Below are 21253 nucleotides of genomic sequence, written 5' to 3' on the forward strand. Positions count from 1 at the left end.
CCACAAGACTGCTGGATCAATTAAGTACAAAGATATGAAACAACCTTGGGCATTAGACACACACACACCCACAGGCATATAAATCCCATTAAACCACAATATTAAAACAACAGCAGCAAGCCATTCCACTGAATCCTTGGAGGCAATTTAATGGAAAACTATTATAAGTCTGTGTAATATTACCCACTCAAATTCAAACAAACGACAGAAGGAAATACAAATCACTGTCAAACCATTTCCCTCATTAAAAGGGAATAAAACACAAAGATACGTAATAGCATAGGAGAATATATCCATTAATTCAAAGCCCAGAAACTCTGGCGACCTTGATCTGATTATCACTGGCCTTGAGCTGGCTGTGATTTCCTGAGCAGTATTTGCATCTGTTCATAGATTAAACCTGAGCACAAATTCATTTATTGGTAGATTGGTGAACTCCAATTTTCCTTTCCATCTTGAGCCATTATTAACGACAGAGCTTCAAAACACCCTATCAATATAGTAAAAGGATCCTATAGACCAGACAGCTGACCTACCGTACTTCACTCTTTGGGATTTTTAATTTCGGGTGTTTTTCTTTCACTTTTTATCCAGTCACGTAAACTCTGTCATGCCTTCAGGTTCATGGAGGATATGCTAAGTACAGAACCAATGGCAAATTTCAGGCAAATGGACAAACCGAAATCCACTCGTGAATCAGTACAACTGGAGTGAACTCTAATTGTACTTCTCATTTATTCTAATTCTGCTGCTGAGTGTATAGACTTCCACAGCTCAGTTTGAGCAAAATTGAGCTAGACTGTTTTCAAGATGTTTGTCTTTTATGTCAGTAAACTTAGCTCATAAACCCTTTCTTTTAGAGAGGAAGGTTTCCTTGGAAAACACATTAAGTGCCTCTATTTTATCATTTAAATATAATTTAAAATCATCTGAATTGACATCTAAAATGTATATTCTTACCAGGAAGGTCTTCTTTCACCTAAGGAACAGCCTGCCTTTGAAGTATAGTTAAGACACAGCATTTTATTGAAGGACAAAATTATGTGTTGCAGAGAATGTGTTTTTTTAGCCAAATAAAAATCTACGGTAGAAAAAATAATTGTAGCTTTTAAGGTAACGTAAGACAATAAAAACTAATTCATCCACTGTCAAGTATGGCTGCATCTTATTTTATTTGTAAAATCCCAATGTTTTATTAAAGTATATGTGATAAATGGCATGTGAATGTTTTACAAGTAGCTCTCATTCTTTAACCTTAAATAAAAATGTTAGCATTTCAAAGATTTTCATAGTTATACAAAGACACAGAATATTTTACTTCACACTGCAAGATGCATTTAGACAGTAATAAAAGGCAAAAAGTCTTGGGGTTGACTTTTCAATTCTAAGCAACTAAACTAAATTTTAGACATGCAATGCCTCCAGGTTAAAACTGTTTTAATACCGTCAGCTACCGATATAGTTAAAGCAGCAGTAGTAATTAATGATTTGAAAAGAATCCTTAAGATTTTGCTCTATTTTCTATAAAATGCATTTATTTCATCTACCTACAAAATGGTAAGTCTTTTACGGGTTGATCTTCCTAGAATAGTGTCGAACTGTACACCTTCCCTTTCCTTCTGTGTTTAACACCCTTATTCTGATGATACTATCACAGGATCAGAGCTGATGCCCAAAGCTCTATCGACCAGAATAGTTGGAGGGATATGGTGGTTTTTCACCCTAATCATCATTTCATCCTACACAGCCAATCTGGCTGCCTTCTTGACAGTAGAGAGAATGGAATCCCCCATAGATTCAGCAGATGATCTGGCAAAGCAAACCAAGATAGAATATGGGGCGGTTAGAGATGGATCAACAATGACCTTCTTCAAGGTAAGAAGCTGACAAAGTGTTCTCAGTGATTATCTGATTCTTGTGGTAGAGTATAAAAGTATCTGTCAAAAAAAAAAAAGAAAAGATGTTGGGCATTTTTTTTTATTATACTTTAGGTTTTAGGGTACATGTGCACAATGTGCAGGTTTGTTACATATGTATCCATGTGCCATGTTGGTTTGCTGCACCCATTAACTCGTCATTTAGCATTAGGTATATCTCCTAATGCTGTCCCTCACCTCTCCCCCCACCCCACAACAGTCCCCGGAGTGTGATGTGCCCCTTCCTGTGTCCATGAGTTCTCACTGTTCAATTCCCACCTATGAGTGAGAACATGCAGTGTTTGGTTTTTTGTCCTTGTGATAGTTTACTGAGAATGATGTTTTCCAGTTTCATCCATGTCCCTACAAAGGACATGAACTCATCATTTTTTATGGCTGCATAGTATTCCATGGTGTATATGTGCCACATTTTCTTAATCCAGTCTATCGTTGTTGGACATTTGGGTTGGTTCCAACTCTTTGCTATTGTGAATAGTGCCACAATAAACATACGTGTGCATGTGCCTTTATAGCAGCATGATTTACAGTCCTTTGGGTATATACCCAGTAATGGGATGGCTGGGTCAAATGGTATTTCTAGTTCTAGATCCCTGAGGAATCGCCACACTGACTTCCACAATGGTTGAACTAGTTTACAGTCCCACCAACAGTGTAAAAGTGTTCCTATTTCTCCACATCCTCTCCAGCACCTGTTGTTTCCTGACTTTTGAATGATGGCCATTCTAACTGGTGTGAGATGGTATGTCATTGTGGTTTTGATTTGCATTTCTCTGATGGCCAGTGATGATGAGCATTTTTTCATGTGTTTTTTGGCTGCATAAATATCTTCTTTTGAGAATTGTCTGTTCATGTCCTTCACCCACTTTTTGATGGGGTTGTTTGTTTTTTTCTTGTAAATTTGTTTGAGTTCATTGCAGATTCTGGATATTAGCCCTTTATCAGATGAGTAGGTTGCAAAAATTTTCTCCCATTCTGTAGGTTGTCTGTGCACTCTGATGGTAGTTTCTTTTGCTGTGCAGAAGCTCTTTAGTTTAATTAGATCCCATTTGTCAATTTTGGCTTTTGTTGCCATTGCTTTTGGTGTTTTAGACATGAAGTCCTTGCCCACGCCTATGTCCTGAATAGTATTGCCTAGGTTTTCTTGTAGGATTTTAATGGTTTTAGGTCTAACATGTAAGTCTTTAATCCATCTTGAATTAATTTTTGTATAAGGTGTAAGGAAGGGATCCAGTTGCAGCTTTCTACATATGGCTAGCCAGTTTTCCCAGCACCATTTATTAAATAGGCAATCCTTTCCCCATTGCTTGTTTTTGTCAGGTTTGTCAAAGATCAGATAGTTGTAGATATGCAGCATTATTTCTGAGGTCTCTGTTCTGTGTCTCTGTTGTGGTACCAGTACCATGCTATTTTGGTTACTGTAGCCTTGTAGTATAGTTTGAAGTCAGGTAGGGTGATGCCTCCAGCTTTGTTCTTTTGGCTTAGGATTGACTTGATGATGTGGGCTCTTTTTTGGTTCCATATGAACTTTAAAGTAGTTTTTTCCAATTCTGTGAAGAAAGTCATTGGTAGCTTGATGGGGATGGCATTGAATCTATAAATTACCTTGGGCAGTATGGCCATTTTCACGATATTGATTCTTCCAACCTATGAGCATGGAATGTTCTTCCATTTGTTTGTATCCTCTTTTATTTCATTGAGCAGTGGTTTGTAGTTCTCCTTGAAGAGGTCCTTCACATCCCTTGTAAGTTGGATTCCTAGGTATTTTATTCTCTTTGAAGCAATTGTGAATGGGAGTTCACTCATGATTTGGCTGTTTGTCTGTGGTTGGTGTACAAGAATGCTTGTGATTTTTGTACATTGATTTTGTATCCTGAGACTTTGCTGAAGTTGCTAATCAGCTTAAGGAGATTTTGGGCTGAGACAATGGGGTTTTCTAGATACACAATCATGTCATCTGCAAACAGGGACAATTTGACTTCCTCTTTTCCTAATTGAATACCCTTTATTTCCTTCTCCTGCCTGATTGCTCTGGCCAGAACTTCCAGCACTATGTTGAATAGGAGTGGTGAGACAGGGCATCCCTGTCTTGTGCCAGTTTTCAAAGGGAATGCTTCCAGTTTTTGCCCATTCAGTATGATATTGGCTGTGGGTTTGTCATAGATAGCTCTGATTATTTTGAGATACATCCCATCAATACCTAATTTATTGAGAGTTTTTAGCATGAAGGTTGTTGAATTTTGTCAAAAGCCTTTTCTGCATCTATTGAGATAATCATGTGGTTTTTGTCTTTGGTTCTGTTTATATGCTGGATTACATTTATTGATTTGCATATGTTGAACCAGCCTTGCATCCCAGGGATGAAGCCCACTTGATCATGGTGTATAAGCTTTTTGATGTGCTGCTGGATTCGGTTTGCCAGTATTTTATTGAGGATTTTTGCATCAATGTTCATCAAGGATATTGGTCTGAAATTCTCTTTTTTGGTTATGTCTCTGCCAGGCTTTGGTATCAGGACGATGCTGGCCTCATAAAATGTGTTAGGGAGGATTCCCTCTTTTTCTATCGATTGGAATAGTTTCAGAAGGAATGGTACCAGTTCCTCCTTGTACCTCTAGTAGAATTTGGCTGTGAATCCATCAGGTCCTGGACTCTTTTTGGTTGGTAAGCTATTGATTATTGCCACAATTTCAGAGCCTGTTATTGGTCTATTCAGAGGTTCAATTTCTTCCTGGTTTAGTCTTGGGAGGGTGTATTTGTTGAGGAATTTATCCATTTCTTCTAGATTTTCTAGTTTATTTGCATAGAGGTGTTTGTAGTATTCTTTGATGGTAGATTGTATTTCTGTGGGATTGGTGGTGATATCCCCTTTTTCATTTTTTATTGCATCTATTTGATTCTTCTCTCTTTTCTTCTTTATTAGTCTTGCTAGCAGGCTATCAATTTTGTTGATCTTTTCAAAAAACCAGCTCCCAGATTCATTAATTTTTTGAAGGGTTTTCTGTGTCTCTATTGCCTTCAGTTCTGCTCTGATTTTAGTTATTTCTAGCCTTCTGCTAGCTTTTGAATGTGTTTGCTCTTGCTTTTCTAGTTCTTTTAATTGTGATGTTAGGGTGTCAATTTTGGATCTTTCCTGCTTTCTCTTGTGGGCATTTAGTGCTATAAATTTCCCTCTACACACTGCTTTGAATGTGTCCCAGAGATTCTGGTATGTTGTGTCTTTATTCTCGTTGGCTTCAAAGAACATCTTTATTTCTGCCTTCATTTCATTATGTACCCAGTAGTCATTCAGGAGCAGGTTGTTCAGTTTCCATGTAGTTGAGTGGTTTTGAGTGAGTTTCTTAATCCTGAGTTCTAGTTTGATTGCACTGTGGTCTGAGAGACAGTTTGTTATAATTTCTGTTCTTTTACATTTGCTGAGGAGAGCTTTACTTCCAACTATGTGGTCAATTTTGGAATAGGTGTGGTGTGGTGCTGACAAAAATGTATATTCTGTTGATTTGGGGTGGAGAGTTCTGTAGATGTCTATTAGGTCCACTTTGTGCAGAGCTGAGTTCAATTCCTGGATATCCTTGTTAACTTTCTGTCTCGTTGATCTGTCTAATGTTGACAGTGGGGTGTTAAAATCTCCCATTATTATTGTGTGGGAGTTTAAGTCCCTTTGTAGGTCACTCAGGACTTGCTTTATGAATCTGGGTGCTCCTGTGTTGAGTGCATATATATTTAGGATAGTTAGCTCTTCTTGTTGAATTGATCCCTTTACCATTATGTAATGGCCTTCTTTGTCTCTTTTGATCTTTGTTGGTTTAAAGTCTATTTTATCAGAGACTAGGATTGCAACCCCTGCCTTTTTTTGTTTTCCATTTGCTTGATAGATCTTCCTCCATCCCTTTGAGTCTATGTGTGTCTCTGCATGTGAGATGGCTTTCCTGAATACAGCACACTGATGGGTCTTGACTCCTTATCCAGTTTGCCAGTCTGTGTCTTTTAATTGGAGCATTTAGCCCATTTACATTTAAAGTGAATATTGTTATGTGTGAATTTGATCCTGTCATTATGATGTTAGCTGGTTATTTTGCTCGTTGATGCAGTTTCTTCCTAGCCTCGATGGTCTTTACAATTTGGTATGTTTTTGCAGTGGCTGGTACCAGTTGTTCCTTTCCATGTTTAGTGCTTCCTTCAGGAGCTCTTTTAGGGCAGGCCTGGTGGTGACAAAATCACTCAGCATTTGCTTGTCTGTAAAGTATTTTATTTCTCCTTCACTTATGAAGCTTAGTTTGGCTGGATATGAAATTCTGGGTTGAAAATTCTTTTCTTTAGAATGTTGAATATCAGCCCCCACTCTCTTCTGGTTGTAGAGTTTCTGCTGAGAGATCAGCTGTTAGTCTGATGGGCTTCCCTTTTTGTGGGTAACCCGACCTTTCTCTCTGGCTGCCCTTAACATTTTTTCCTTCATTTCAACTTTGGTGAATCTGACAATTATGTGTCTTGGAATTGCTCTTCTCGAGGAGTATATTTGTGGCATTCTCTGTATTTCCTGAATCTGAATGTTGGCCTGCCTTGCTAGATTGGGGAAGTTCTCCTGGATAATATCTTGCAGAGTGTTTTCCACATTCTCCCCGTCATTTTCAGGTACACCCATCAGACGTAGGTTTGGTCTTTTCACATTGTCCCAAATTTCTTGGAGGCTTTGTTCATTTCTTTTTATTCTTTTTTCTCTAAACTTCCCTTCTCGCTTCATTTCATTCATTTCATCTTCCATCACTGATACCCTTTCTTCCAGTTGATCGCATCAGCTACCGAGACTTCTGCAATCTTCTCGTAGTTCTCGATACTTGGCTTTCAGCTCCATCAGCTCCTTTAAGCCCTTCTCTCCATTGATTATTCTAGTTATCCATTCGTCTAATTTTTTTTCAAAGTTTTTAACTTCTTTGCTATTGTTTTGAATTTCCTCCCATAGCTCGGAGTAGTTTGATCGTCTGAAGCCGTTTTCTCTCAACTCGTCAAAGTCATTCTCCGTCCAGCTTTGTTCCATTGCTAGTGAGGAACTGCATTCCTTCGGAGGAGGAGAGATGCTCTGCTTTTTAGAGTTTCCAGTTTTTCTGCTCTGTTTTTTCCCCATCTTTGTGGTTTTATCTACTTTTGGTCTTTGATGATGGTGATGTACAGATGGGTTTTTGGTGTGGACGTCCTTTCTGTTTGTTAGTTTTCCTTCTACCCCACAGGACCCTGAGCTGCAGGTCTGTTGGAGTTTGCTAGAGGTCCACTCCAGACCCTGTTTGGCTGGGTGTCAGCAGTGGTGGCTGCAGAACAGTGGATTTTCATGAGACCACAAATTCAGCTGTCTGATAGTTCCTCTGGAAGTTTTGTCTCAGAGGAGTACCCAGCTGAGTGAGGTGTCAGTCTGTCCCTACTGGGGGGTGCCTCCCAGTTAGGCTGCTCGGGGGTCAGGGACCTACTTTAGGAGACAGTCTGTCCGTTCTCAGATCTCCAGCTGCGTGCTGGAGAACCACTACTCTCTTCAAAGCTATCAGTCAGACAGGGACATTTAAGTCTGCATAGGTTCCTGCTCAATTTTTGTTTGTGCCCTGCCCCCAGAAGTGGGGCCTACAGAGGCAGGCAGGCCTCCTTGAGCTGTGGTGGGCTCCACCCTGTTCGAGCTTCCGGCTGCTTTGTTTACCTAAGCAAGCCTGGGCAATGGTGAGCACCCCTCCCCCAGCCTAGCTGCCGCCTTGCAGTTTGATCTCAGACTGCTGTGCTAGCAATCAATCAGGGAGACTCCGTGGGCATAGGACCCTCTGAGCCAGGTGCAGGACACAGTCTCCTGGTGTGCCGTTTTCCAGGCCCATTGGAAAATCGCAGTATTAGGGTGGGACTGACCTGATTTTCCAGGTGCTGTCTGTTACCCCTTTCTTTGAGTAGGAAAGGGAACTCCCTGACCCCTTGCACTTCCGGAGTGAGGCAATGCCTCGCCCTGCTTCGGCTTGCGCACAGTGCGCTTCACCGACTGTCCTGCACCCACTGTTTGGCACTCCCTAGTGAGATGAACCCGGTACCTCAAATGGAAATGCAGAAATCACCCGTCTTCTCTGTCACTCAGGCTGGGAGCAGTAGACCAGAGCTGTTCCTATTTGGCCATCTTGGTTCCACCCCCGTCTTTGGTTAATTTTTAAGGGCTGTCTTAAATCAGGATTTGCCTAAAGTAAAAGTAAATTGGAGATTTTAAAATATAATTGTTTGTGATATTTTATTTGTTCTATATGCATATATTTACCACATTTATAAGATCACTTTTGTTAAGATAAAAAAGATCAAATAACAATAACTTATTTGTAATGTATATTTCAGTGTGTAGAGTAAAAATATACATAAACACAGATCAATATATAAAATCATCAGCCATATTAGTGTGAAGTAGAATTGCATGATTACTGATTCTACTGAAAAATGAGATTATACATCCTAACTGTGGAAGTCTTACAATAACAGGTGGAAGAAATAATGTGATACATAATAGTTATCTCAATAAAAAGGAAACATTAGAGGGATATTTTATAAAATGGAGTTTCCATCAGGCTTAAGACCACACTACACCCTAGAATTTGCACATATTTTATTTACATTGTGTGGTGGAAATCCTGTAACTAGAAACAGTGAAACTATATGAAAAGCAAAATACTGTTAAAGGAAAGAAAACAATATAAACAAGTCACGTTTTTTCCAGGTTCCAACTGTTGCACTTCCGAAACCACTGTCTAAATTTTTGTCTAAACGAGTGTAAGCTATTAAAAGTCAGGTAAATAGTTTTTGTACATTATATGATGAGTACAAGAGTTGCAACAGCTCTGGCTATAATAGAAAGATACAGCTACTTGTTTCAATTATTTCTTTAGAAAATTTGTTAATTCTGTTCAAACATCAGCCAAGCCTTGAGTTTGCTGTTCTGTGTATTAAAAGAGATAGTTCATTCCCTGTTGGTTAAGAACACAGAGCCTTGAGTTTGCTGTTCTGTGTATTAAAAGAGATAGTTCATTCCCTGTTGGTTAAGAACACAGACCCTGGAACCAGATTACTGGGATCAAATCCTGGTTTCCTCACTTCTTCATGTGCTGTTCTATTTCCTCATCTGTAAAGAAATAATAATGGTACGTCTTTCATATGATTACTGTGAACATTCAATTAATCAATATATGCAAAGTGCTTAAAATAGTGCTTGCTACACAGTAAATAAACACTGCATATGTTAGTTGCCGTTCCTATTTTCAGTAAGTAATTTTTAACCCCTGCAGACATTATAAACTGTTTCCCAGTGAGTGTTTAACTTGAATGTATTATAGGGGAAAAAAAGAAATAATGTTCATCAAACAATTGATGCAGTAACACTCCCTTATAACAGATTTGAGATGAAAAATGCTTATTCTTTGCCAACAATGTTTCATCAGCGTGAGGATAGCCACATAATCAGATTTAAACAGATAAAATGAATTTATCTAAACAGATGCCTCTCAGGATTAAAAAGAAAAAATCCTGGGCGATTTCAGATTTAATAAATGAGGCTTTTTCAGTTTTAGCAACTTGTGCTAAGAAGCTCAGAAGACATTCCAAATATTCTAATTAACTTTTGACATATCTAGTGAAATAAGAGGCAACCACTATTTCTGTTTTTGGAACATATATTATTTAGAGTGATTTAGGAGGCTGGCTGAGATTATATGTGATTTAGAAGTGCGAAAACACCCAGGCTGTCATTTTAACACTTTGCCTGGTCTTTTAATATGTATGAAATTTTTTCATGAAGTATAATCCTATTTTGAAGAATTACTAAGATTTGAGACTTAACCTTGAAAAAAAAATCTGCTGAAAGGAATACATGTAATTTACTCCCAACATTCTACTTTTTTATCCAACAAAAAATAAACATTACTGAGCATGGCATGACAGTGGACAGAACTCTACAGTAAAGAAGAAAGAGCCCTCAATTCTGTGCTGTCTCCTTCATTAACCGTCTGCGACCTTCTGTGTGTCATTTGCTGTCACTGACCTCAGGACCTGCATATGTGATAGGAAGGGGTTGGTCTAGAGAGTAGAACGTGGTGGTTGAAGCATCTCCTTATGTGAAACTCGTCTAAGCAAGACATCCTCCTTGCAGTTGCCCAGTGATAGAAAGCTCACTATACCGGCTGGGCGTGGTGGCTCATGCCTGTAATCCCAGCACTTTGGGAGGCCGAGGCAGGTGGATCACCTGAGGTCAGGAGTTCGAGACCAGCCTGGCCAATACGGTGAAACCGTGTCTCTACTAAAAATAGAAAAAATTAGCCAGGCATGGTAGCAGGTGGCTGTAATCCCACCTACTCAGGAGGCTGAGGCAGGAGAATCATTTGAACCCACGAGTCAGAGGTTGTAGTGAGCCGAGATTGTGCCATTGCACTCTAACCTGGGGAACAAGGGTGAAACAACGTCTCAAAAAATAAAAAAGAAAACTCACTACACCGTTAAGGTGCTGGAGCTGTCTACAGATATTTCTGCCTATTAAAAAAAATTATTCCTTAGCCACATTTTGGGTCTTCCTGCAAACTCTAATTTCCTTAACATCTCAAGTAGCGTAGAACTCTGTGAAATACAATAAAGTCCCACAACAGCAAACTTTTTAAATGATGAAAGAGAGCTCTAAATAACAGCAAAATGCTGCTCTTCTTGCTCCCATTATGTTTACTATTACTGTGCTCTAGTGAGAATAGCAAGGGGTCAAAGGAATCTATAACATTTCCTGTACCTTCCACTTACCAAGTCCCCTACCAAGTAACAGTTTTCTGTCAGAGAGAAAATTCTGCCCTCCCTACTCAAAGTTGTCCATGCCAACTAGACTTCCCCTGTAGCTCCCTGGGAGAGGCCAGGCCTAGAACAACCTTCTACTCCAAGAAGGACGATGTGGATGTTGTTGTATTTAAATCCATGATCTCTGTTCCGTAGAGCCATGCTACTCAAAGTGTAGTGTGAAGAGCGTGCGGGCTCAGGAAACATTTTGTCACTAAGCTGTGACAAGGAGAAGAATACTGAGAGTGAGCATTTAGAAATGTTGCAGCTGTTGAATACTGAGGTTGCACTAAACTCATGACCTCTCTTATCCCCGAGATTAGACCACTTGCACGCTGTTGAATACTCACAGGGTGAGCCACAGGTGGTATGACCTACATATTCGTCCCGTGCGGGAGGACCAAAGCTAGGTCTGCCATAGATTGCAAATAATGAAGTCCTTCACTTCAGATAGTTTAGGTTTAGAGTTGAATCGTGTCATCCTTTCCCATATCCTTCAATTCATCCAGGGAATTGACGGACTCCCCACACTTTCTCCATTTACCATGGATGAACTGAATATTGACTTTGTTTTTTACTTCCATAAACCACAAATTCAGTTTTCTAACAATTTACAACACTCGTTTTAATAAAATCTAAATATGGTGAAAAAAATAAATGTTTCATGAAATTTTTCTATGTGAAGGTTGATTCCTATTTCATATTAATATGTAACTAACTAGCAACCTGCCTCAGGGAATAATGAGTCCATGAATAAAAGCTATATTTTCACATGTAGATCAAATAAGATTAAAATCATTCTCAAAAGCATTTTGGCAATATAGACATCCACCTCCCCCAAATCAGCATGGTACAGTGGAAAGAGCATTGAATTAGATATTAGGAGTGCCGGAGTCCAGAATTAGCTCTGGTATTAACTTGCTTTGTGACTTTTTGAAGTCTCCAAGCCTTCTGTACTAAAACTTCCTCCTCTGTGACAGTAGCAGTTTGTATGAGCCGATCTCTAAGGTCTCTGACAACTTTAAAATTTTATACTTCAAAGAAAATTATTTTCCCTTAAGGTAGTTTCCTGATGGAAGAATAATTTTCCCAGCTGTGCATTTACTGCCACAAGATAGACTGATCTTTCTGCACTTGTATGAGTAGCTCTTTTACTATAAGTTTAGCATTATCACACTTTGCAAGGCTGAAATCACACAATGAATGAAGCAGTAACCCTGACCCCCAAAACACGCCTTTGTCATGGAGACATGAGCTGCAGTTTGCAGATATCTCCGGGGCTGTGGCATAACTCACAAGGGCCCAATATGACAGAATGGGTTCCATAAAATGCCAACATCTATAAGGTACTGTTTATTGAATTGTTATTTGTCTCACAAGACCTTTCTCAGGGGGATTTTCAATGCCTAACAATCTGAAATAAAGCCATCTGTCCTCCCCTAACTCGTAAACCCTACAGTATTAACCCAGGTCCTAAATAGAGGTTGGAATTGAGTGGCCCCCAGGAACACCTGGGCATGAATAACCGTGATAGAGTTGACTCCGCAGGTATTCCATTTTTTGCTTATGGCCCAAAACCATGTTTTAAGCTTTCCTGCACTACGAGATGATGCATCCTGTGCCTGCCAAGGGATCTATCTAATGTGTGTGAGCACTATATATAACCGTGATAACTGGGGTTAGCTTAAAAATACCAATAATTCCCATAATGTTTTTGTTTTTCATCTCTGAAATAAGTGGAGAATGCTGATGCAAATGAAGAAAAATTCAAAAAAAAAATTGGAACTGTATGGAAATTACAGAGTAAAATGCAAAATGTCTAATCATAGATCACTATTCAAAAGAATGGAAAATTCATATTTAAGCAATATGAAAATTTAGGCAGTATACTTTAGCAAAAAAAGTAGGATAATGAAGCAGTGGTACATATGTATATGTGCATATATTACATAACATATATAATTTATTACTGAATCTATCAAAAAGCTGAATATGAGAAAAGACAAACATATTAATAGAACACTTTGAAATGAGATATTCAGTCCCCATTATCTAAAATATGATTGCAATTAAAATTATACACATAAAAAGGCATATAAATGCAGTACGAAGATTTTTCTTTTTTTTTTTTTTTTTTGAGACAGAGTCTCGCTGTTGTTGCCCAAGCTGAAGTGCAATGGCACGATCTTGGCTCACTGCAACCTCCACCTCCTGGGTTCAAGCGAGTCTCCTGCCTCAGCCTCCTGAGTACCTAGGATTACAGGCACATGCCACGACACCTGGCTAATTGTATTTTTTCAGTAGAGACAGGGTTTCACCATGTTGGTCAGGCTGGTCTCGAACTCCTGACCTTTATGTGATCCGCTCGACTTGGCCTCCCAAAGTGCTGGGATTACAGGTGTGAGCCACCATGCCCGGCCGAAGATTTTTCTTATCTAAATTTTAATTTGAAAAGATCATTTACATTCTAGGTTTTCTAGAAAAGAGAAGAGTGAATGACAGTTCTCTCACAAATAAAGCAGAGGAAGTCAGTGGTTTACCCCAGGGCTCTCCCCAGCAGAAGAATGCTGGATCAAGGATTGAAACTTACATACCTGGGAACAGCAAAACAATACCTGCTGGAGTTGAGTGATTGAAAGGAAAATGGATGAAATGAACAGAGTCCTGGAGTGAGCTAGTCACCCCTTAGCCCAGTGGGCCACAATGGCTTGTTCTTAAGTGGCCGCAGTTCTTTAGGCAAGTGCTATTGTTGACACCAACATTTTTTCTTCCCTAACTGAAAGCAACAAAAGTACCTTGCACCAGTGTCTTACATCAGTCGATCAAGGTCTCCTTGCAATAGCTGCCTCCGTGCGAATGCTGTCCAATAGTGAGTGAACTGGGCTCTTCTCAGCTACACAAGTGAAGCCTCGAGATCATCAATCTTGACTCCCCCACCTATGGAGAAAGTATCCTCCCTGTCATTATTTGAACCAGTGGGACTTTGAATACCTTTAGGTCGTATTTTTCCAGCCCTCTTCTGCTGGTGAGTGTGTTTTCTTTCCCTCCAGAAATCAAAAATCTCCACCTATGAGAAGATGTGGGCTTTCATGAGCAGCAGGCAGCAGACCGCCCTGGTAAGAAACAGTGACGAGGGGATCCAGAGAGTGCTCACCACAGACTACGCGCTGCTGATGGAGTCCACCAGCATTGAGTATGTGACGCAGAGAAACTGCAACCTCACTCAGATCGGGGGCCTCATTGACTCCAAAGGTTACGGAGTGGGAACGCCTATTGGTAAGAGGGGCAGACATGAACCAAGACTGAGATAGAGAATGTCAGTTACCAGTATGGGAGGAAATGGGCTCAGAGTTCTTCATTCCAAATTCTGAGAAGGCCTACAATGCCATTAGTGAAGAGACATAGTATGAATTACAGATTCCCAGATATTTAACTTAATATACTTTTAACCAGTGTTTCTTTCAAGTTTTACCAATGCATGTTTAAGAATATATAGATTTTATTATTTCACCCCAAATATCTTAAAGAGAATATCTTTCTAATTAATCCTCTTCACATTGTTTCCTTCAATACCCATATATGCCTATATAATGTATCTGCCTTAAATTAGAATAGAAGAAAGTTGATTCTGCATATGGATAGCGCAAGTGAGAGGGCTAGTGTTCCATAATGACAGATGAAAAAGTAAGGCTATATCAGTCAAAAGAAAAAGAATAAAGATTAAATTATAAGTTTGATGTGCTCAGGCAATGTTAGATTCAATCAATGCCAACTATGTAAAACCTCCAAATTCCTTAGTTCCATGCTATTGCTCTCCTAGGAATATTATTGCCTAGGCATATAGACCCATATAGCAATGCATTCTTGTATGTCTATAGGAGACATGAATAGAATTTAAGGGGTAATTAGTGATTTCCTTTCCATAGGAAACTCCCTCTCTATAGAAAACTGTATCGTGGCCTGGCACGATGGCTCACGCCTGTAATCCCAGCACTTTGGGAGGCCAAGGCGGGCAGATCACGAGGTCAGGAGATCGAGACTATCCTGGCCAACATGGTGAAACCCCGTCTCTACTAAAAATACAAAAATTAGCTGGGTGTGGTGCCATGCGCCTATAGTCGCAGCTACTCAGGAGGCTGAGGCAGGAGAATCATTTGAACCCTGGAGGTGGAGGTTGCAGTGAGCTGAGATGATGCCACTGTAGTCCAGCCTAGGCAACAGAGCGAGACTCCATCTCAGGGAAAGAAAGAGAGCGAGAGAGAGAGAGAGAGAGAGAGAGGAAAGAGAAGAAAGAAAGAAAGAAAGAGAAAGAAAGAGGAAGGAAGGAAAGAAAGAAAGAAAGAGAAAGGAAAGAAGAAAGCAAGAAAGAGAGAGAAAGGAAGAAAGAGAAAGAAAGAAAGGAAGAAAGAGAAAGGAAAGAAAGAAAACTGTATCATATAAGGTCCTGGTATAGCGGGAGCCTGCTCTTCCCAAGTGAACCCTTGGTAATTTGCTAGTAAGCATTCCAAAGGAGAAGAATCAGGGACTGTCTAGACTACCGGGCAAGTCCAGAAATCATAGCTAACAGTCAAGCCAGATCGTTAAGGACCCCAGGTAGGTTTGATTTGCTTGTTTGTATTAGTATTTTTGTCATTTGAAAGGGATGATCCATCATGCAGGGATCACAAACTAAAATGCTTACAGAGGCCAAGCAGATATCATAAGTGAGCAAAGCATGTTTGTGCCAGGAGGTAGTAGGGAACGGTGGCAATTATGGAAAATTACAGACCACATGACTTACCTAAAAGAGAGAGCTGCCTTTCAGGTCAGAGTTGTAGACATGTAGGAGTTTGAGAACAAGATTATGGAATATTCCATTTTCTAAGAAAATAAAAAAAATCCAGATTTTAGGTGAATTGTCCTAATGTTTTTATTTAGCAACAAATTCATTAAAAAAGAAAAAGCTGCATTTTATATATTCAAATTTTAATTAATATGAATATAACTAATCAGATAAAGTTCAACTATCCTCCACATTTACCATGAATACACAGCCAATTTGGCTTCCTGCTATCTACCTTCTGTTAGAAATATGTGCTATGGAGAAATTAACTTTATTATTATTGTTATCATGTATGTCCTCCAAATAAATTTCCTGCAGAATGATTGGGCTAGAAGATTTACAGCTACCTTCTTGCTTCTTCATTTCCAATAACTTCTCCTGATGAAAATACTAATATTGCTAGTGAGGTGTGTATTTTGCCCCAAGTGGTAAGCTCTCCTATAATTTAGTCAACATGTTTTCCAAGAGACTCAGGGGATCATTTGGCACTGGCTAACAGGATACTATACCTCTTTTTGACTTTAAAAACAACGTCCTATTGCCCTAAGCAAGCTTTGACACCTCATTTTAGATAATAAAGGTGGGGGAAGTTAGATGCTATTTTTTGTATCTCATCACTGCTGATTTTAAACGGGCCATAAATCAGACGAGAACACCAAGTGTAGGTACCTTTGCCTGAATTTTTGCAGAATCAAGACCCTCGTAGAGGAGTAACTGTAGTTCTTAATAGAACCATCTCTAGACTAAATCATAAAGTCAAAAACTGTACTTTTATCATTCTATCTCCCACCTCATAACCCTACCCCACCACATTTCAACACCCCTTTTTGGTACCAAAATTCCTGTCTGTTAATAATGATTTAAAATAACAATGTGTATCATCCCTCCTGAGAATGTTTGCACTTTAACATGAGACTTTTAATTGGCATTCCTTCTACAGCATGGAATGTAACTTGAAAGCTAAAATTTCTGATAGTACAGTGAGTGATGCAGGGCTGGAGGTAGGAGGGAACAATGCACTTCTTCCTACCACTTTCCTAAATGAATGCAGCACTTTGAAAATCGCTGCCTGCTTTCATGCAAATGAATCTGACCTTGTGTTGGGTATCATTAACATTAAATATACATATAATACAAAAATATATATAAATATACATATAATACAGAGAGATCCAAATGTACCCATTCAGTCTCCTTTTGGCCAACCTCACCCAAGTTCCAAAGTTGAAAAGCCTTCCCCACTTCCTAGATGAAAAGAAATATACTCCAGGAATTTTTCATAGTGGTTATAAACCTGTCATGCTTTTAAACCAAAAACAATGAAGGAATAATTGGAACAGATGGCAGACCTCACAGAGAATACATCCATTGAGAATACAGCTGTTGGAAAAATTTGTGAGATGTTTCTTTTATGATGAATTGACTCTACAAAAGATCAGTTGCTATTCAGGAAGGTGTGTGTGTGTGTGTGTGTGTGTGTGTGTGTGTGAAATATATATATTTCAAGTGACATAATAAATAACTTCCAATGTCATTTACTTCATTTAAGCAACAACAACAAAAACTTAAGTTAAAATATATTCAGATATTAAAAATTATCTGCACACTTCTAGTCTTGCCCTAATTCCCTTATGGCTGCAAGTTCTGTCCCATAATCAGAGATTGGCAAAGTCACAACACAAAATTGAAGACTTTGCTTCTTAGAGACACTCAGGACAACAGCTCTGGAAATGTACCTCCTGAGAGATTTAAAGTAAAACTCTGAGAGAACAAGAGCATTTAAGGTTTGAACAGCTTACCAGGAGGCTGGAAATTATCTTTCTCAGAGACCAACTTTAAACAGAGATCAGATTTTCATCTGTCTGAAATATTTTAGGTATTGCGCAGCCTGGAGGCAGAAGGAAAGCATCAGTCAACATTTACTGAGCACCCACTGTGTATGCGCCTAGGATTATTACTGCAACAACTAACATAAGAATCATTCTTACACTCTTCAAAGCACTTTCATGTACATTAAAGCAAAGTGCTCTAATTCACTTAATTGCTCACCTGCTATGGGTATATCAATGGTGCTAATTTTTACACTAGCCATTATTCTGGGGATATTTAAGCAAACAGCCAATATCTTTTAATTTTGTTTTCAATATCCATTTTTTTCACCAAAAATTCATACCCTTGATAAGCCATAATCTCACCCCAATGCATTTTGCTCTTCTTTTAAACTTGCTTTTGAATGCTGACGATTATTTTAGGAAGTCTTACAAGGAAAATTGATAACAAATGACACAAATGTTAACCTTCTGTTTTTCTAACTTAACCATGCCATAGGACATAAAGCATATGTAGGGGTGGGAGCAATGGTTGGGAACACTGTCGTGAAAACAACACTGAAAAGTAAAAAGTCAGGAAACTTGAGTTTGATTCTTGGCTGTGCCAGTAACTATCAGTTTCACTCATACTTTCAGTTCCTAAGTTTCTTCCATTCTAAAATGGAATGTGTACTGAACTGTAAGTGGACTGGACTGTATCATTCCTAAGATTTCTTCTAGTCCTAAGATGCCTCATTTATCAATATGCTTCCACTAAGGAAAACTTTAACGTTTGCAAATAGAGAAAACCAGGGTGTACTACTTTTCTACTGAGTAGAAGAAATGCTGACAAGAGTTCTTCACATTCAAGGAGAGATTAAGTAAAAGAATCTTACTTTGCCTCTTCCTTTGCATTGATTAACCAAAATCCAGTATCGAGAAGCTATATCTACAGGTAGATGTTGGCACTTTCCAACCCTTACATAATTAAAAGTTCAATGGCATTACTAGAAGATAGAGTATAAATAATATTAATACAGTCCTTGCAAATTTTCCAAACCTACCTGAATTTTGTAGGATATTTGAATTATTCAAAACCTACTCTTAAGTTTATCTTAATAGGTGCATTAATCAGTATGTACTAACCAACATCTGAAATTTTCAGTGGCTTACACATTCGATGTTAATTTCTTGATCTTGTCACAGTCCAGTGTGGATTGAAAGAGAGGCTGTGCTTCATGAAATCATCCTGGGACTCAAGTTCCTTCTATTTTGTGGTTCCATCATTCCTAGTGACTTGAAATCCTTTCCTTCTTGCTATATATTTGGAAAAAGAGAGAGAGCCAAAGATCACGTTGGGAAGACATCGTCTTAATTTCTATTGGCTAGAAACCAGTCACATAACCACACTGAACTGTAAGGGAGGTGGGAAATGTCTACTTATTCCCCCTCAGAAGAAGAAATGGCACTGCTGGTCATCCAGCCAAGCCCAGTCACAATATGAGACAACAAAGAGCCTAGAAAAAAGTAAGATCTAAATAACTGCTAACTTAAAAATAATGTAACCACAATATCAAAAAATTTGGAAAGTAGAAATGGAGACTTCATTTCTTTATAATTAAAGGGTGACAATCTGCAAGGTGGTCATCCAGTAGGCTGGAAAACATGTGTCCAACCAAGATCAAAGACAGGCACTTTGAAAAAAGAGGGGTTGGGGCAAGAGCTTTATGCCGAATGGGTTGGCTAAACATACATATTAAACTGGTTACAGGCGGAGCTATGAATATTTGTGAAGATGATCCTGACACATGCATATTGAACAAAAATGCATGTAACATACAATCCTCGTTCACTTTGGGGTAGAGACTTAACATTTAATGATTTTACAGTTAGGTTCTATACGTCACAATGTCTTTCAGGACACAATGGCATGCGAGGGTACAATCTCTTTAATCCAACCAGAACCAGTCTAAGGTCAGTGGTCGTCTTCTCTGGAGAAAGTTACTGAAATCAGGATCTTGTTTAATGAAAGGTATAGCTGGTGGAACAGGGGCTGGAAGTCAGTGTCTGAGAGTTGGATGAGCTGTAATTGTTTTAATATTGCTTATCTCGAGGCCAGTGCTTGTTTACCTCCTTGAGAAAAAGAAAAGCCTTGTAGCAGTTGGAACATAGTTTATTTTTTAAGTCCGATGCTGCGTGACTTAACCCTTGTCTGGCATGGCCTTCAGTCTTGTTTATAATTTGATATCTTATTGCCACAAATAGACTGCTCTGTCTGACCTCCCATCCCGGTATGGCTGCAAACTAAGTTCTTAAGGTTTTTCTGGGGTCCCTTTGGTTACAAAAGAGGGTCGTTCAGTCAATGGGGGCTTAGAATTTTATTTTTAGCTTACACAATGAAATCTCTTGACATGTGAAAAGACTCATAATGATCTCACCAGAAACAAAGACATGTCATAGAATTCCTAGCTTTGCTTCTCCTTATTTAAAAGGAGCAAACATTCGGGGCCAAAGTTAATCTCAACATGTCAGCTATCTTCTTTCCAATTATATAGTGCCTTCAAAATATAGGATTGAACTTTCCTGTCCTTTGCAAGTCAATTTGTGGATTGGGGTTTCACAGCAGCCATAACATGGTTATCACTAAGACAATAATTAAGAATACTTCTGGATGTCTTCTTCAACATTTTGGTGACCAATATCCAAATGGTTTTACTTCCAGGTTCTCCTTACCGGGATAAAATTACTATTGCTATTCTTCAACTCCAAGAAGAAGGGAAGCTGCATATGATGAAAGAGAAGTGGTGGCGTGGGAATGGCTGCCCCGAGGAAGACAATAAAGAAGCCAGTGCCCTGGGAGTGGAAAATATTGGAGGCATCTTCATTGTTCTGGCTGCCGGACTGGTCCTTTCTGTATTTGTAGCTATTGGAGAATTCGTATACAAATCACGGAAGAATAATGATATTGAACAGGTGAGTCATCTCTTTCTAGGACTGGTTAGTTTATAGTTTGCATTATCTGTCTTAAGTTTGGGGGTTTTAAGAATGTTTTCTCTTTTTCAGTCTATTGAATTAGATGCCCAGAAGAGCCATTTTTGAGTTAGAGCAAAGAGCTATTGAATCCCTGCCAGGTGCTGTGGGCACTGCAGGTCTATCATTTATTAACGACACGGAAGGGGCTTATACACTAAATCCAATTAGCATTATTTGGAAAGACGGTGCAGAAATTCCAAACTCAGTTAATTTTTGAACAGTTGTTTGCTCGTAAGATAGAAACCCTAGATGGAAAAAGGCAAAAATAAATCCAAAATTGGAAAAGATATAAAAAGATATTTAACAGAAATGTTACCAGCCCTTAAGTATAGATTCTGAGCACATGTACTAATGCAAAACAATTTATATGAATATGTAAAAGTCATACTATGAAATTGAACACTTCTATCAAAGTAAGATTTGTAAAAGGATATATCACCTCAAATTTTTTTTGCCAGGAATGTCATAAACAATACAAAATGAAAATGCAATGTATATGAAACTTTATTTTTCTAAATTGTGTTTGGGATTATAGGACAATTTTAGTAGTTGACCATTTTTGCCTATTACTTTTATTTTTGAGGGAAATCACACCATTTTTGAAGGAAATCAACTTACACTCTTTTGAAAAAGCTGATTGTGATTTAAGATAATTCCTTCATAACCATGCTAGAATAAACAAAATACAAAGTTTATGGTCATCATAGTGAATCAGGCTCCCCATTCAATTTTTAAATATTGTTAGGATGTTAAGACTATGACTATTAATGACAAAGCCAGTTTAATGCTCTCCTGTCATCTTGAAATTCTAAATAATTTTTGAACAAAGTGTCCCATATTTT

General features: G+C 38.7%; 1 protein-coding gene across 6 annotated transcripts in view; it reads left to right on the plus strand.

The window, feature by feature from the left end:
• The window catches only part of GRIK1 (glutamate ionotropic receptor kainate type subunit 1), a 415082-nt gene that overhangs the window by 376729 nt on the left and 17100 nt on the right, over positions 1-21253 (plus strand). For all 6 annotated transcript variants that reach the window (XM_032176197.2, XM_032176199.2, XM_032176198.2 and 3 more), the window contains 3 exons: positions 1658-1875; positions 13799-14024; positions 20101-20351. In XM_032176197.2, coding sequence (XP_032032088.1) covers positions 1658-1875; positions 13799-14024; positions 20101-20351 — 695 coding nt within the window. The remainder of the gene's footprint in view (positions 1-1657; positions 1876-13798; positions 14025-20100; positions 20352-21253) is intronic.

Source organism: Hylobates moloch, unplaced genomic scaffold, assembly GCF_009828535.3.
Source record: "Hylobates moloch isolate HMO894 unplaced genomic scaffold, HMol_V3 SCAFFOLD_14, whole genome shotgun sequence".
Taxonomy (NCBI): domain Eukaryota; kingdom Metazoa; phylum Chordata; class Mammalia; order Primates; family Hylobatidae; genus Hylobates; species Hylobates moloch.